Source organism: Megalobrama amblycephala, linkage group LG1 (assembly GCF_018812025.1).
Source record: "Megalobrama amblycephala isolate DHTTF-2021 linkage group LG1, ASM1881202v1, whole genome shotgun sequence".
In the NCBI taxonomy this organism is placed as follows: domain Eukaryota; kingdom Metazoa; phylum Chordata; class Actinopteri; order Cypriniformes; family Xenocyprididae; genus Megalobrama; species Megalobrama amblycephala.
The window spans coordinates 13828604-13846236 of record NC_063044.1 but is presented as its reverse complement, the minus strand read 5'-3'; the positions used below and the strand labels follow the sequence as shown (position 1 = coordinate 13846236).

General features: G+C 35.1%; 1 protein-coding gene and 1 long non-coding RNA gene across 2 annotated transcripts; one reads left to right on the top strand and one right to left on the bottom strand.

The window, feature by feature from the left end:
* Window positions 1–10692: 10692 nt before the first annotated feature.
* Window positions 10693–11132, top strand: LOC125250330. Its single transcript, XR_007180763.1, has 3 exons — window positions 10693–10725; window positions 10871–10909; window positions 10993–11132. It is a non-coding gene; the product is annotated as an uncharacterized LOC125250330 (long non-coding RNA).
* Window positions 11133–14102: 2970 nt separating this feature from the next.
* LOC125249519 lies at window positions 14103–17371 on the bottom strand. The gene is made up of 2 exons (XM_048161830.1): window positions 16682–17371; window positions 14103–16340 (listed from the first exon to the last, which is right to left on the bottom strand). Exons 1-2 carry the CDS (start codon window positions 17006–17008, stop codon window positions 14898–14900), a joined length of 1770 nt encoding a protein of 589 aa, XP_048017787.1. The 5' UTR covers window positions 17009–17371; the 3' UTR covers window positions 14103–14897.
* Window positions 17372–17633: the final 262 nt, after the last annotated feature.

The following is a 17633-nucleotide window of genomic DNA, read 5'->3' as shown; positions in this document are numbered from 1 at the left end:
CTCACATAAACCGATCGTTTCGTGTCTTAGGACATTAATGTGTCGTCACGAGCCGCAGGGTTTCATTTGGATTTGTCTATGGAAGTGTTTTAGACTCTTATTGTTCGAGTTCCCGTCCACTCTTATTATAAGACTGACAGACGGCAGCGGTTGCAGTTAAAAATCATCATTTGTGATCGACTGAAGAAAAAATGTCACCTACATCTTGGATGCACTGGGGGTAAGCTGATAAACATCAAATTTTCATTTTTGGGTGAACTATCCCTTTAAGTAATATTCTAATTTTCTGAGATACTGAATTTGGGATTTTCCTTAGTTGTCAGTTATCAAAATTAAAAGAAATAAACATTTGAAATATATCAGTCTGTGTCTAATGAATGAATATAATATACAAGTTTCACTTTTTGAATGGAATTAGTGAAATAAATCAACTTTTTGATGATATTCTAATTATATGACCAGCACCTGTAAATCAAGTCAAGTCACCTTTATTTATAGCAGTTTTTACAATACAGATTGTGTCAAAGCAGCTTTACAGTGATAACTGGTGAATAATTTTGTCCAGTAAATTCAGTTTAGATTCATTCGGTTGTAAGAATCAACAATTAGTTAATTTATCTATATCAGCACTGGAGAAAAACAGGGATGTCATTGTCCAGGGCAGCGTTTCCCAAAAGCATCGTAAACCTAAGTTGATCGAAATGGAGCTACGATCAATTTAGGATCAATTTAGGCTTACAATGCTTTTACCTAGCTCAATAACAACACGCACGTTTTTGTTCCCTTTTTATTTATAATGATGTCCATCTTGCAGACCCGTGCTGTGTCTCTTTATCTCTAACCACAGCACACCTCCTGAAGCTGGGCTTTTTTCAGAAGTGTGAACGGAATATAAAAGGAATAAACAGCCTTATGCTATGCCTGAAATATATTTCACTTAAATAATTAACATATTAACAAAATAAATGAAAGAAAAACTGCTACAAGTAATAGACTATATCCTGAGTTTTGCTTTATTTTTGAGAAGAAATTTCACGGACAGGAAACCGAGATGCAGAAAATTGTTTTTGTTTTCTTTATTTTACAAACAATGTTTTGTTTTTATTATGAGTGTACAAAAATAATAAGCCTAGTTAACCCTTCACAGATTCGAATGTTGTTATTCTTATGAGCATAAATCTTTTTTTTTTTTTTTTGCCATTTTTATAAGAAAATTCAAGTGATCGCGCCGGCGCCTCACGCGAAACATCGCAGTCTGTTCATTGTCAAAATAACATACAGTCAACCAAATATATAAAAAGTTGCACTGCTCATTTTAAATAGTCTGTGTATAATCAAAGCGTTTAAATAATAAATATAGTTTAGCATCCAAATACATCGTGAATATGGAAACATTTGGATTTGTGCCAAATGAGAGAGGTAGGATATAACGCGTTTTCTGTTTCAGTTTACCTTTAAATTAATTATTTTTTTACTTGACGTTTATATATTATATTTTTCATTCTTGTTCTGTTCTGAATACCATTAAGTTTAAAGAATTAGTTGTAGAGTGAGGGAACTAAAATAGCATATGTAGTGGAAATTTGTCTGATCTTGATGTGATCGCGGGCAGCAGCGCAAAGATGATTCTGAGGTCTTATGTATGTATGTATGTATATATATATATATATATATATATATATATATATATATATATATATATATATATATATATATATATATATATATATATATATATATATATTAATGTAGACTTGAGTACCAAATGAGAATTGCTATAATCATTGCCTATACTTTGAGACCAATTAAGATCTTAATATTTTTCCGTTTTGTTCAAGGTAATTAAAGCAACAGTTTTTCAATAACAGTAGAATATGTAAAAGTATGGTGTTTGGGGTAAAATGCACGATAATTAACATGATAATAATCAGCTGACTGACTTATTTGTTTACATGATGTGATTATATTCAGATGGAAATATCATGCATCAAACCCTATTTATAATCAAACCATCATATTTAAAAATATGATATTAATAATATCATATAATAAAATATATTTATTGTATAATGTAAATCTATATTAAAGTATTATGGGATCTCCTTAATGCTTTCAGAATCTTTACTTTTTAAAATTTTGTTTCTATATTTTTGTTTTTTATATTGTAATGACAGTATATTTATTGAACAAAAATGAATTAAGGTCCTTTCACACTGGACGCGATTTTGACGCGCGAATTATTCGCGCGATGGTTTTGTTTTTTGATCAGCTGTTTGTGTAATGAGTGCTTCCACACCGAACGCGCATGTGCTGCTGCGAAAAAACGATGTTTATTTTTTTCGCTTCAATGTCGATTTTTTTTCACATTCGAGGCGACAGAAAAGGCTTCAACCAATCAAATACAAGGAAACAAAGGTGATGTCACAGCAACAATGACGGATCATCTGATAGCTTGTGTGTCGACGCATTTACAATAGAAAACTACCTTGTGAATGTTTATTTAAACTATATGTCTAGTAGTTAAACTTCTATCTGTAGTCCATATGCATACAATTTCCCCATTGTGGGACAAATAAAGGTTTTCTTATCTTAGACAGAAGCCTATTTATAGCCTGGGCTACTCGCAGTATATGTGAGTGGGTTTCTTTTCTGTAAACAAAATGTCCAGTAGATGTCACTATCTATTCAATCAACATTAACCTTTGACAGGTATCGCATTTCTCACGAGATTACAGCTCCTGTGGGAGTACATGCAAGTCGATGTATAGACAAGGATAACATAACCTTCTGAGGTAAAACTTGTTGATTTTTTTTTTTAAACCTAAATTGTGTCCGTGACTATGGAAAGTGAATGTGTTGTTGTTAAGACTGGGTGCACCCAAAAACTTCTTTTCGGTCTTTGAAAAAAAATGAAAAGCTCATCTTCACTGGATGATGAAGTGTCTATGTTGTTTGTCCTGAGCAGTTAAACTGACCAACCTTTCCAACAGGATGAAGATTATTTTGTTGAAATATATGGGCCTATATATATTTTTCATTCAGCTGTCGCCGCGAATGTTTTGGAATCTTTCAGAGCACAAACGTCGCAAATTCGCGTCGCGGCTGATGTGAATGGTTTTGACGCGAACTATTCGCACACGAACTATTCGCTTTTTCGTTTCGCTTTTCCGTTACGCGTCCGGTGTGAAAGGGCCTTTAGGCTATTTAATTTATCAAAATAAACAAAGTAAGGCAAACTTTTATAAAGTGATTGTTTTGAAAAAGTATTACCTTAGACATCATCAAAAACATTATTTAGCTGAAGCATTTGTATCTGTGTGTATTTTCCCCGTGTGGTAAAAGTCCCCCTCACCACCTTCACATTCATGAGATTTTTAAACAAAATAAACCACTTGATTTGAATATTACCATGAATATCATTTGTCAGTCTCGCAAGATCAGCTTCTTCGTTTCTTGGACTCTCACATGTGCTGATGAGTCAAATCTCACACCCCTTAAACAGCTGAAAACTTCCCTCCTAGACGACAGCTCCCTTCGTTTCTTTTTACCATAATTCTTGTCATTCTTTAATAATCTGTCACTTTACATTAAAACTGCATCAATATGAAGAATTTAAGTCTCTACTTAAAACTCATCTCTTATTTATTATTTCATATGGTCAGAAGCAGGTGCATTGTTAATATTTTGTACATAGTTGTCTGTGATTGTGTCCTAATTTTAATTACTCTATTTGCTTAAACTCTGAAGATAACTTTGACCAACAGCTGAAGTTTTTAAATAAATAAATATGACTGACTGACAGATTGTAAGATCAGTTATTTTGTGCACATTTAACTGGAATCTGTTTTTATTTGTACTTTACCAACCAACGCAAAATTCTATATGATTTATTGTGTATTGAATTAAAGATAAATATGTGCTGTCCCAAACACCCAAATGTTACCAAACAAGGTGTTTTGGCTCAGTTTATAGATAGCCTATGTCACACATTCCTTCATTATAATATAAACTTGTTTCATGTTTAAATGAAACATCTTGAAAAGTATACGTTTAAAAAATGTATCATGTGTTTGGCTGAAGTTTTTTAATTCATGGCAAGAAACCAAACTTAATTCACCTCTAAATATGTTTAAGGATATTTTTTTAAGTGTGAATACAATTATCTGATAAAACATTTAAAAAATAAAACGTTTTGATTTGCACGTTTGCACGTCTTTTTTTGTTATCAAAATGTAAACGGAGTTTAAATAATTCAGTTTACTTCATGACTTCGCCCACTCCAATAGAAGAGTGTGAACGCATTAAGTGTAGGCAGTTTTCACATTTATGTCAAGTTTATTCATTTTTTTTATAAACCCCGATATGTGGGTGGAAAATTGCATAAGCACATTTCAGTGTCTTTTTTGTGCGTGCGCAACGTTTATACACCAGGCCCTGGATCAGGGAAAACTGGAGCTGGAAAAGATGAGCATCTGGAAACACCATGATCGACAGAAACGTGTTTCAGTTCTCCATCACTTCAAACTCTCAGATGAAACAGGTCTCGGTAAAAGATTTCAGTGATCGATCATGGAGATGCAGATCTTGGAGAAACGATGTGTGTAATTGATGAATAATGAAGCTTGTTGAAGCTCCAGCGACCTTCTGTGTTTTATCTTATTATAGGCCTATTCCTTTTTGATTTTTTTTTTTTTTTTGTTCGTTTGTTTGAGAAAGCTAATGTTTCAAACACTCCATTGAATTTTAATGACAGAGTTTATGTGATGACCTACTTTCACATGATGAGAGATTTATAGCTGTCCTGTTCGTGATTACTTACAGGTGTTGATGACATGAAAATGAAAATATCACTTCAGAACGCTCTGGACAGCTACAGGAAAACCACAGTTTGACAGTTTATTATGCATTCACATTTTTGCATTTGGTGCAATCAATCATAATCATTTAGTCCTGCCAATCATCCTTGCGAGAGTATTGCAGCACCGCCCCATTTCTTCCGGCATCCCTCCTCCTCCTCCTCCTCCTCCTCCTCTGTTCTTCTCGGTACCGGCAGATTATCGAGCCGACTCCGAGTCTCGGGTTCGAGCCTTCGAGGACAGCATTACACTAAATGAGAGGTGAGCTCGTGAACTAAAAGCTGCACGAGAACGCGCTTCTCCAAATCAGCCACTCCAGGTAAGTTTCATTCATTCTTCTTTCTTCAGTTATTGTGGCAAAGGATTCGCTTAAGTTATGAAATATATTTAATAATGTAAATATAGTTTGGCTCTGATCCTGAAAAGTTTTTTTTATGATTAGCAGGTTAATAATATTATCAAACAGTATTCTTGAAGGAAAGTGAAAAACACCATGTGAGTCTCCGCTTATCTCGACACTTCTGTGTGCGGTTTGATAAAAACCTTCTACTATTTATGAAATACTGAAAAAGTGTCATAAATGCATATAATAGCTAATAATAAAATATATATATAAATATATATATATTTATATCTTTTAGTTGTTGTTTTCAGTACATTAGAATGGGTTTTTTAATTTTTAAAAAATTAAATTTCATACATTTTTACCATGATTTACAGAAAGACACCCACTAAAATGTCATTCAGTATAACAGTCTTGTCAGGGATATTTACAACAAAAATCTATTCATGCCATATTAAAGACTTAATTGACATTTGACTTGACATTTGATATTCAACAGTATTCTTGACATTTGTTCAACAGTGCTTTTGATCTGCCTGCATTGACACTATTCTTTAAGAGAAAAAATTATTCACCAGTTATCAATGTAAAGCTGCTTTGACACAATCTGAATTGTAAAAAGCGCTATATAAATAAAGGTGACTTGACTTGACTTGACTAATTACATTTGCCCCAAATTATAATTACTAGTAATTTTACATTTTTAAACTTTTCCACTATCCGAGGCTTTACCCAATAATTGTTTACTAATTTAAAATGCAATGCTCACTTATTCTTTTATATATTTTAATATGTACAGGTCAGAATAAGTTGTTTTAATTTTTACAAAATGCTACACTAAATGATGATGGAACATTATTTGAACCACATTTTGCCATTTTATTCCCCTAAAACTTATTTGAGACCTTAAACGCAGCCGTTTTACTGCATTTAATGTGCTTTCTATGTGTATAAAATCACTTTTGTAAATTTCTATTGATGCGGACATCTAAATGTGTTTATAGAAATACATGCGCTCATTCTTGAATCGTTTTATGTACACTAAACAACCTGAAAAAAGTCTGGCAGCAAAGTTTGGATTCCCTTAAATTACAGCAAATAACCATAAAAAAATACAGTCCAATACAACTATTTACACTCAAAATGAATTATAGTATATTACTGTTGATAATTGCTTATTAAACTAACTTTCAGGTTAAACTCTGTAAATTTAGGGTTTCAATAAAGTTATTTTATAATAATTCTGTGTCTGTGTACTGTAAGTTACTTTAAAAATATATATTTTTGTGTACAATAACTAAGAAATGATTTATAAAAATGCAAAAATGCATTAATTCAAAAACAGATGTTTATATATTTACAGTTTTCATTTTTCTTTTACAGATTCAATCTCAAAACTTCTTTGACCAGTCTCTAAATTAAGTAGAAATAGCAATAATTACAGCCAATTTATGTTAAATTAACAAAATATAAGTAAGTTTTAATCATAGAAACCTGCACATTTACAGCATTAGTTATTATACAGAAACATTGTCAAGATTTGTGAATGATGGGAAATACAAGCTTATTATATAGCATATCATTTGGATAGAACAGGGATAGACACTTCGGTCCTGGAGGGACACTGTCCTGAGTTCAGCTCCCACCCTGAATATATATAATATATATATAATATATATATATATATATATATATATATATAGGCAGAGTAGGGTAAATTGACCCACCCCCTTTATTTTGGTACCCTGGAGCAGGAAAATTACACCTGGAAACGCCATCATTGTCAGAAACGTGTTTCCGTTCTCCATTAGCTTAGCCATATTGTCATGTGACCTTACATTTTTGGAACCACCCACAATTTCTGCCCCTCTGTGAAGCACATGGGAGTAGTGGAAGACACCATTTGCTTTAAAAATAGTTTTTGGTTTATCAGAGTAAATTTAAACAGATGTAATGCTGTTACAGCAATGCAATCTTTGCAAATGCATCTATGGTGATGTAGCAATCTATAAAATCATGCCAATTATTTAGCTAGATATTTGTTTTGTTTTTTCCAAAATGGCTGCAAAGTGAGCCAAATGCTGTGGGGTAAATTGAGCCAGCATTTTAACTTAACCCACTATAAGGCACTGAAATTAGATTAAATCTCTGAAGTATAAACTGGTATAGTTTCAATGTAATATTACACAACTGGTTAGTTTATCTTTTAGTTTTTTAGTTTATTTAATACTAACACCAAATCCTTTTCTGAGAAGAAACAGAAGATGATTAATCATATTTATCTTTCCACTTGTATTCCCTAATGGATGAACATCTTCAAAATCACAGGCCAAGAGCCAAAAATGTTTATTAGTTTCAGTGACATTTAGGTTAAGAGGTAAATTATTTTTCCAATGTCACATTGTTTGATTCTGATTTAGTTTAATGGTCAGATGGTGCAATTACCCACTGACTCGGATCAACTTACCCCTAACCTATAATGAGAAGCCATATTTTTAGAACATTTGTCATAGATGCATTCTGATCATTTAAAATGACAGGAAACATCCTGGTTTACTTTAGATACTTTCATTGTACTAAATTACTGATGAAAATGTTTTCTTTTACTTCAATGAAAGGTTAGATTTTTATCTATCTATCTATCTATCTATCTATCTTTTCCTGAAAATATTCTGATTTTACATCATCAGATTTTTCAAACATTTTAAAATGTGTATTGTAAAAAAAGGCTTCTTTAACACATAATTTCCTCTGTTTTTCAGTGTTGAATGATGGACGTCATGAATGTGACGTGTGCAGAGATTCAGACTGAAGACGGGTTTGAGTTCAGAGTTTCTTCTGACAGATTCACTCAGTTCAGTGAGTTTGAGTGTGAGCAGCTCTGGTACTCAAAGGTGTGTGTTCCTGTCAGACTACATGATCTCTCTCACACACACACACACACACACACACACACACACACACACACACACACACACACATATATTTTATGAATGTCTTGTTTTTCATTTAATCAGGATGATCGTCTGATGGCAGATCCATCGAATCCTCACAGACTGATTGATCCTGTTATTTCTGCCTCATCCGATCGTCTCGTCACTTCATACTGCATTGATGAAGTTCGTCATGAGATCCACTGCTATACTTCAGGAGTAAATGATTTCTCCCTCAACATCATGATTATCTGTTTTCAAATGGAAATGATAATGCAGAGGAAGGGCATGAGATAAACTCATACATCAATGAAATCCTAAAAATGTTGCTGTAATTCTTCTTTCATTTCAGTTGAGAATGAAGACCATGTTCAGAGGTGAGAGAGACACTTCAGTAGAACACATCAAACTGTCCTGATTCAGATCAAACTCTGTGTTGAAGTGAATCTGTCCTGATTCAGATCAAACTCTGTGTTGAAGCGAATCTTTCCTGATTCAGATCAACTCTGTGTTGAAGTGAATCTGTCCTGATTCAGATCAAACTCTGTGTTGAAGTGAATCTGTCGTGATTCAGATCAAACTCTGTGTTGAAGTGAATGTCTTGATTCAGATCAAACTCTGTGTTGAAGTGAATCTGTCCTGATTCAGATCAAACTCTGTGTTGAAGTGAATCTGTCCTGATTCAGATCAAACTGAAGTGAATCTGTCCTGATTCAGATCAACTCTGTGTTGAAGTGAATCTGTCCTGATTCAGATCAAACTCTGTGTTGAAGTGAATCTGTCGTGATTCAGATCAAACTCTGTGTTGAAGTGAATATGTCTTGATTCAGATCAAACTCTGTGTTGAAGTGAATCTGTCCTGATTCAGATCAAACTCTGTGTTGAAGTGAATCTGTCCTGATTCAGATCAAACTGAAGTGAATCTGTCCTGATTCAGGTCAAACTCTGTGTTGAAGTGAATCTGTTCTGTTTCAGATCAAACTCTGTGTTGAAGTGAATCTGTCCTGATTCAGATCAAACTCTGTGTTGAAGTGAATCTGTCCTGATTCAGATCAAACTGAAGTGAATCTGTCCTGATTCAGGTCAAACTCTGTGTTGAAGTGAATCTGTCCTGATTCAGATCAAACTCTGTGTTGAAGTGAATCTGTCCTGATTCAGATCAAACTGAAGTGAATCTGTCCTGATTCAGGTCAAACTCTGTGTTGAAGTGAATCTGTCCTGATTCAGGTCAAACTCTGTGTTGAAGTGAATCTGTCCTGATTCAGATCAAACTCTGTGTTGAAGTGAATCTGTCCTGATTCAGATCAAACTGAAGTGAATCTGTCCTGATTCAGGTCAAACTCTGTGTTGAAGTGAATCTGTCCTGATTCAGATCAAACTCTGTGTTGAAGTGAATCTGTCCTGATTCAGATCAAACTCTGTGTTGAAGTGAATCTGTCCTGATTCAGATCAAACTCTGTGTTGAAGTGAATATGTCTTGATTCAGATCAAACTCTGTGTTGAAGTGAATCTGTCCTGATTCAGATCAAACTCTGTGTTGAAGTGAATCTGTCCTGATTCAGATCAAACTGAAGTGAATCTGTCCTGATTCAGGTCAAACTCTGTGTTGAAGTGAATCTGTCTTGATTCAGATCAAACTCTGTGTTGAAGTGAATATGTCCTGATTCAGATCAAACTCTGTGTTGAAGTGAATCTGTCGTGATTCAGATCAAACTCTGTGTTGAAGTGAATGTGTCCTGATTCAGATCAAACTCTGTGTTGAAGTGAATCTGTCGTGATTCAGATCAAACTCTGTGTTGAAGTGAATCTGTCCTGATTCAGATCAAACTGAAGTGAATCTGTCCTGATTCAGGTCAAACTCTGTGTTGAAGTGAATCTGTCCTGATTCAGATCAAATTCTGTGTTGAAGTGAATCTGTCCTGATTCAGATCAAACTGAAGTGAATCTGTCCTGATTCAGATCAAACTTAAGTGAATCTGTCTTGATTCAGGTCAAACTCTGTGTTGAAGTGAATCTGTCCTAATTCAGATCAAACTCTGTGTTGAAGTGAATCTGTCCTGATTCAGATCAAACTCTGTGTTGAAGTGAATCTGTCCTGATTCAGGTCAAACTCTGTGTTGAAGTGAATCTGTCCTAATTCAGATCAAACTCCATGTTGAAATGAATCTGTCCTGATTCAGATCAAACTCTGTGTTGAAATGAATCTGTCCTGATTCAGATCAAACTCTGTGTTGAAGTGAACCTGTCCTGATTCAGATCAAACTCTGTGTTGAAATGAATCTGTCCTGATTAAGATCAAACTCTGTTTTGAAGTGAATCTGTCCTGATTCAGATCAGACTCTGTGTTGAAGAGAATCTGTCCAGATTCAGATCAAACTGAAGTGAATCTGTCCCGATTCAGGTCAAACTCTGTGTTGAAGTGAATCTGTCCTGATTCAGAGCAAACTGAAGTGAATCTGTCCTGATTCAGGTCAAACTCTGTGTTGAAGTGAATCTGTCCTGATTGAGCAAACTGAAGTGAATCTGTCCTGATTCAAACTGTGTTGAATGTGTTTTTCAGTGAGGAATGAAACTTCAGGGACTTCAAACTCAGGTGAGTTTCAGCTGATAAATGGTGACTGATTGACTAATAAAACACTGATTCAGATCTGATTCAGACTCAGTCCAGTTTGAATGTGAACAGGTCTTTGTTTTCTGTCATATTGTCTGATATTTGTGATCATTGTGTGTTTTTAAAGATGTTCTGGATGAAGTGACTCCATCTCTCCAGCTCTCAGGTAAAACATCAAGAGCTTTAAACTCTAATATTGATTCATCATTGTTAGTGATCAGATAATTTGATATTTGATCACTTGAACAGATCAGTTGTGGTGGCTGTTTGCTCTCTTCATTATCATCTTCATCATCTTCATCTGTTTCATGCTGCGTAAAAGGATCTTCAGGCGAGTCCAGACTGATCTTTCCTTACATCATACTTTAGTCTTTACATCTGACACTAGTTCACAAGAGCTCAGGTTATCATCAATCACATTTTCATTCATTTTATTAAATTATTTTATGAATCTGTCATATTGAACAGCTTTCTACAGTATGAATTTATATATTTGTGTAGATTTTGGTGTAAGAAACAAAGAGGTGAACATATAATTTATAATTTGACCTCTAGCAGTCAATGACATCTGTCATAAAGTCAGATTTAATTATTAAATCACGAGACAGATCTCAAGTTTAAATTCTCTTTGAATAAACAGAACATACTTTGAATATGTGATAATAAGTGTCGGTGTGTTGTCAGATGTTTTCAGAGGGAAGTGCGGTTCATTCATCAGCGTGAGGATGATCCAGAACAGGTGAGTGAATCAAAATGATTGAAAGACTTGAACTGATTTTCATTTCACAGTTGAGACAGATGGATGATGATCTAACATACAGATGATACAGATGAATCTGAATGTGTTTCATGCAGGGATCTGGTGAAGGTTGTATCCGAGGATCCTCGTTCACTGCAGGAATCTGAAACGGTTCAGTGTCCAGATGTTGATTACTATCTGATGCTTTGAATCAACACCACGGGTTGTTTTTAATATTTATAATAATTTTTCCTGCACAATGAAGAACAAAGTCGATTTCCAGACCCTTCACTGTCTCTGTTCCTCTCCGTTGAAATGAGCTGCTGATCTGCTGAAACTCTCATAAAGAAGCAGATCATGAACTGATCATCTCTTTACTACTAGTTACAGCAGCAAATAAACATGAATGAACATCAGAAGGAATGATACATATATGCACTATATCACATATTGATTATATTTCTAACTAACCTGTTGGCGATGTCTTCATTATTTAATGAATGTTTTAATAAATATGTCATAAAAAAAAGTTTTTATTAGCCACCATTTAAGTGTTTATATTTCACCATGAAATTGGATGAAACATATATCATTAGAAAATTGCATTAAAACTTTGCAATTTAAATGTGCAACTCAGTTTTATGCCCTGCATAATTTTAGCAAGTTTATAGAATTGAGATCAGGACAGAATTGTGAAATCGGACAATATAATTTTTCTGAAGAAACAAAACATGGAAATATAACAAATCTCAGCACTTGAACTGAACACTGAAAGCTGCTAATGTGAACACGAGTACGGTTTAGTTTCTTAAAATTGCAATTATATTTTTAATTTGAGAGAATATTTATCTTAATTTTATTAAAGTATATTTTACTCTTTTGCAGCAGTACTGACAGACTTTAAATATGACAAAAGAAGTAATTTTATTTTTCCCCTTTGACACTTTTCTTTGTTTTAGCTCCTCCAGTTTAAAGGGAATACCTGTGTGTGGGTGTTTGTGGCTCAGCGTGCCAACTAGATTTTTATCAAGAGCTGAGTAAATTATTTTATACTAATCACTTTAATTCACTTAAATGAAGCCACTATTTTCTGACTCATTCTGTGTATTATAGCTTTTCATTTCAAAGGGGAATACCTGTGTGGGTGTTTTTGTGTGTAAACTGGCTTTTTATCAAGAAGAGCTGCTCTGCAATCACTTATTCTATGCAATCTAACCCTAAACTTGCATAGCACATGTTTGCATGCTTAAATCTATCTTTTTTTCTTTCTTTTTTGTTGTCATGGAAAGGTAATGATTAAGGAATTACGTGCATTGGCACAGTTATTTGAGTGAAGCAACAGCTCCAGCACGATGACAACAAACACCACAGAAACACACCTACAGAAACACAAATGAACATCTTTCCCTTTTCTCAGAAATGCATATATATAACACTTATTTTCAAAATTACTCTCCTAAAACAGCACTACGCAGTTCATGCTGGGAACTAACCTAACCCTAACACAGAAAGTGTTTAAGCAAATTTTAAAGTCACTTTTGCAACATATAGTGGATTGAATGGAATAACATAGTGCAGATGACAATGAAACTAAAAATGAATAGTTCTGTTGTTTTAGCTCCCTTTATTTAAACTGAGAAACATTAAGGATCATGAGGTTTCTCAGAACTTCTGATCTTCAAAACCTCAGCATCTGTCTAACAAATGATTGTACGATGAATAACTTTCCTTCTCCTCCATAAACACCAGCAGCATTTGATCTGTTTCTGACACCTCATGAATCCAGGTGAATGTTTCCCAGCTCTGATTTGTGTTGAGTGTCCACCAGGAGGCGCCAAATCCTCTCATTCAATCTCTCTCTCTGTGTGTGGATGTGTGTGTATTTGTAAACATTTTAATGAACACAGAATATGAATTCAAATAATGTCTAATAAATGTTGGTTTAAAGCACTTAATTAATGAGATTTTCCCTTTATCGTGACCTAATGTAAAGTGAGAACTATTTACTCCTAATGACCAATTAACAGTTTATTTATTACGAGCTGATTAAACGATAATAATTGTGTCAATTACAGTGGTGACTGATAAAAGATGCTCTTTAACCTCAAACTTTTCATCAAAATAAGAAATCACAATGATGACATTTTGGTCCCTCCCAGATGAAAAAAAGAATACTTAAGTGCATTAAAAAATACTTAAATACAAGCAAGTACATTTGTAGTACATTCTTTATTTTGGTGCTAAATAAAAGTGTCAAAGTTATAAATACATTCAATAATTCAATGTATATTTGTGCTTCAGTAGTACTTCACTGCACTTGGAAAAGTATACTAAATACCAGCACTACTTAAATTGATTTTTAGAGCATTAAAATAAAGTACACTACCTCAAAAATATACAGAGGAGTTTTGTTAGTGTATTTGTTAAAAGTGTGCTTTGAATGCTTTAAAAATTAGTTCAATCTTAGTAGACTTTTATGTAGTAATCCTAAATTTAAATGAAATTCATTTTATTACAAATATATTACTAATGTAGTTATAAGTAATTTCCCAACTGTGGTACTTAAGTACACTAAATATAAATGCACTATTTATCACTAACATATAGTTTTTTAGTGCATTGAAATAAAGTATACTACCACAAAAATACACAGAGGACTTTTATTAGTGTATTTGATTTAAAGTGTTCTTTGAATGCTTTACAATGCAGACTTGATGTCTGTGTCTTAATAATTACACTTCAACTGTAAGATCAGTGAATCAGACCACTAGATGATGATCATCACCTGAACACACGTTCTCTAAATCTCTCTTGCCATAATGAATGTGTGTTATAAACACACAGTTACAGCAGCAGAGGAAAACTAATGTAAACGTGTTAATCCATTTTCCTTTATCAGAGTCAGGTCATAAACAGCTTCAGCATAAACCGATCATCACAGATAGATTTTTGGCCCTTACACCGATTTTACCCAGCATGTAAACACATTAACCTGCTTTCTGTCTGCTTATTGAAGTGTGCATGTTTGATATGACAGATTTAAGCGTTTCCAGACAGAGCGAGTATTTTGCAGTACGGGAGGAGGAATATATCTCAAACTCTGACTCTTTCTTTACTTAAAGAATGATAAAAGTGTGTTCTCATCTCGTGGAGAGGATCATATATGAGCTGTTATACGAGTTTCTCTCTGACATGAGATTAAATACTTTGGTTTTTAATGCTTTATTCAATCACCAAGGACATAAAACATGCTCATATGTGTACATCTGTCTATACTGCGGTGAGCTAAATGAAGGAACGCACTTGTGATTTTAAAATGCAAACAACATGGAAAAAAAGCACAGGGTGTTGAGATGTGTTTTCAGAAGTTCAACTTTTAACTTGACACACAGCGTTTTAAAATGCGTTTTAATGTCTATGACCAGTTCCGCCCAGTGCGCCGCCGTGTGCCTCTGGAAACAGGAACAGAGGAGCATTCTGTGCAGCAATAATCCCAGCTGCCATCAGTAGTTTTGCACCACAGGTATTTTTCACCATGTTTGTCACAGGGGTGATCAGACCTGCAGGTTTTGCCTCTCACAGTGGAGTAGCAGTCATCAGAAGTACAGCACTTGTGTTTTTTGCTATCATCTGTGTAGCACCATTGCTGGCTTTCACCATATTTGGCACAGGCGTTGTTGTTGCGACAGTACTGCCCGTTTTTAGCCTTACTTCTCCACAGTGGAGGACTGCAGTAGTCAGAGTGGCCAGAGATGGTGTTACACCAGTAGTAGTTCTTGCCGTATGTGCCGCAGGGGTGATCATCCTTGCATTGCTCTCCTCTAAACGTGACGAGTGAGTACGGGGGTGAACACGCTATCTCTTTCTGGCCTGAGGAACACCTGTAGCTCTTGACATCATCCTGGTACAGACAGGGAGTAGAGCAGCAGGGCTTGGTTTCACCTCCTGTGTAGCAGCGACAGCTGTAACCAGAGTCAGAGATTCTTAAACAGGGCGAGCCATCAGCTGCAATCTTGCGCTTCTTTGAGCCCAACTGGCATTCAACAGATTCTTGTCCGTAATTAGTTATAAGACAAGCACTTTCACTAAAAACCTTCAGGTTTTCTGCCATAGTGGAATAAGCTCTCCTACTGCCGAAGGTTAATTTTACACTCATGTCAGTCACCTCGACATCCTCTCCGTTAGTTCTGACTGTTTGGAGCGCATTAATTGTGTTCTGCACATCTGGGGTCGCTGGGAGACCAATTAACTTCTGAAATGCTTTCTTAACCTCCTTTAATTTATTATTGTCTTCAAAACAATCATCCACAAAGATCTTAATATTTGAGAGCTTATCGAGTTGATTGAGCCGATTGTTCAGCGCTGAGACACTCATCAGGTTTACTTTACCTCCCGGCAAGTTTTCTCCTATATAGCCGAAGGAAAAAGAGTTATCATCACTGTATTTGTGTTTATAGCAGACAGCCGTCCAGATGTGAGAGGGCACCGTCACCCTGTTAGAGTCCTCAGGATTTTCCCTCTGTGGTATCTGTTTATTTGCATCAGGTACCGTACCCGTGACAATGTAGGCTGTTGCCTCCTCACTGTCAAGCTTCTTTGTCAAAAAACTCTTCAAAGTGCTCTCCCAGTTCTTCCACTGGATACAGTTGAAACACGCATCCATAGGTGCTGCATTGGTCAGTGTAAACGTTGCTTTACGGCCGTCATCGGTGCATGAGAAGCTGTTGGGGTTCAGGTGTCCTCGATCATATCCGGTCTCGCTGTAGTCGCTGCTGATGGCTTGATTTCCTTTATAAGTATCTTGAATGTTTTGATTCTCAGGGACCATATAATCAATGGTGGAGTAGGAATCAGAAATCTGCAGAAGGAATATGTTATGATGGTTAGTTTGATGTTTTATTGCTTGTAAGAACACACTTTCATGTTTTTCTAAACTTCATAGGAAAAAGAACTTCCAATGCATTTCATAAATTATTTGCAATGAGAAATCCAATAATCCAATGAGGACCAATAATTGAATTAACTGAACACAACTGTCTTGTTTCTTATTAAATCCAGATCTTACATTTTTGCAACATTGACAATATTTTTCTATTAATTTGAAGCTGCTTTGAAACAATCTGTATTGTATGCTATAGAAATAAATGTGATTTGAACTGCTAATGGAAGTCTTTTGTTAGAAATGAAGCACATAGTTACCTGAGGCTCTAAGTGCCATGTGTCTGTCCTTCCAGTAGTGTCTGAGCATGACCATTTCAGTGTGTAGGCGCTGTAGAGGGGAATCCGGTGAGGAACCGAGTACAGAGTGGCGTAGTAACCAAATTGGAGCGTGTCATCATCATCAAATACACTAGTTTCCTTTATATCTTCCAACCTCTGACAGATTCTCTTGGCATTTTGATCCATTCCTTGTGGTTCTGTGTCTTTGTAGAAAAACACACTACACTTATCAAAGGTCTCGACCACTTCTGCCTGAGCACTGAATGCTCTCAGCACAATACAGGTGAGCAGACCCAGAACAAACATGGTGTGAAGCTGGTCTTGTGTTTGAGAGACAGCAGAAGCTGCTTAAATACACAGTCAGAGTCAGTGATGATGTGGAGGTGTGACTTAAATTAACAAATGAGAAGAAATATGAAAGAATATGATGGGGTCTTTACGTCATCATCTAATTTTAGAGTATGAACAGAAACACTGATTTACTGTGAAACAAAACTTTCAAATTCAAAATATACAGTAAATGCAGTTTGCGATTTCCACTTCAGTTTTCTAGTATATGTTGTTTCACTTCTCCATCTGGAACAAGAAACAGGTTTTCTTCATAGTCAGAGCATCTCTTTTTTCTCCTGCTTCGTGATCGTTCAGCGCAGGTTTCTCTCAATAGTGAGCGAGAAATGTAAACCCTGTCAATGTAAGAGAGCCCTTTGAAAAATCTCTGTCTACGCTGTTCTCATCTCTGTGTTTCTTGGTGAAACTCAACTCAATGCTCAATGCTTGGGCCTCCAACAAGTGTGTCCAAATCGAATCTGAATGCAACAAAAGGAGAAATGAAACGAGACTGTGGTCAAAATATATAAACTCATGACTTCTGAGTAACAAAGTGAAGTAATATGAATCAGTCATACTGTAGAAAAATGATGCAATGAATCAT

Bases quoted from the DNA above. Each gene is read 5' to 3' on its own strand.
- LOC125249519 (XM_048161830.1), bottom strand. From the start codon at position 17,008: ATGTTTGTTCTGGGTCTGCTCACCTGTATTGTGCTGAGAGCATTCAGT. The intron at 16,341-16,681 runs GTAACTATGTGC...TTCCTTCTGCAG, and splicing joins CATGGCACTTAGAGCCTCAG to ATTTCTGATTCCTACTCCAC.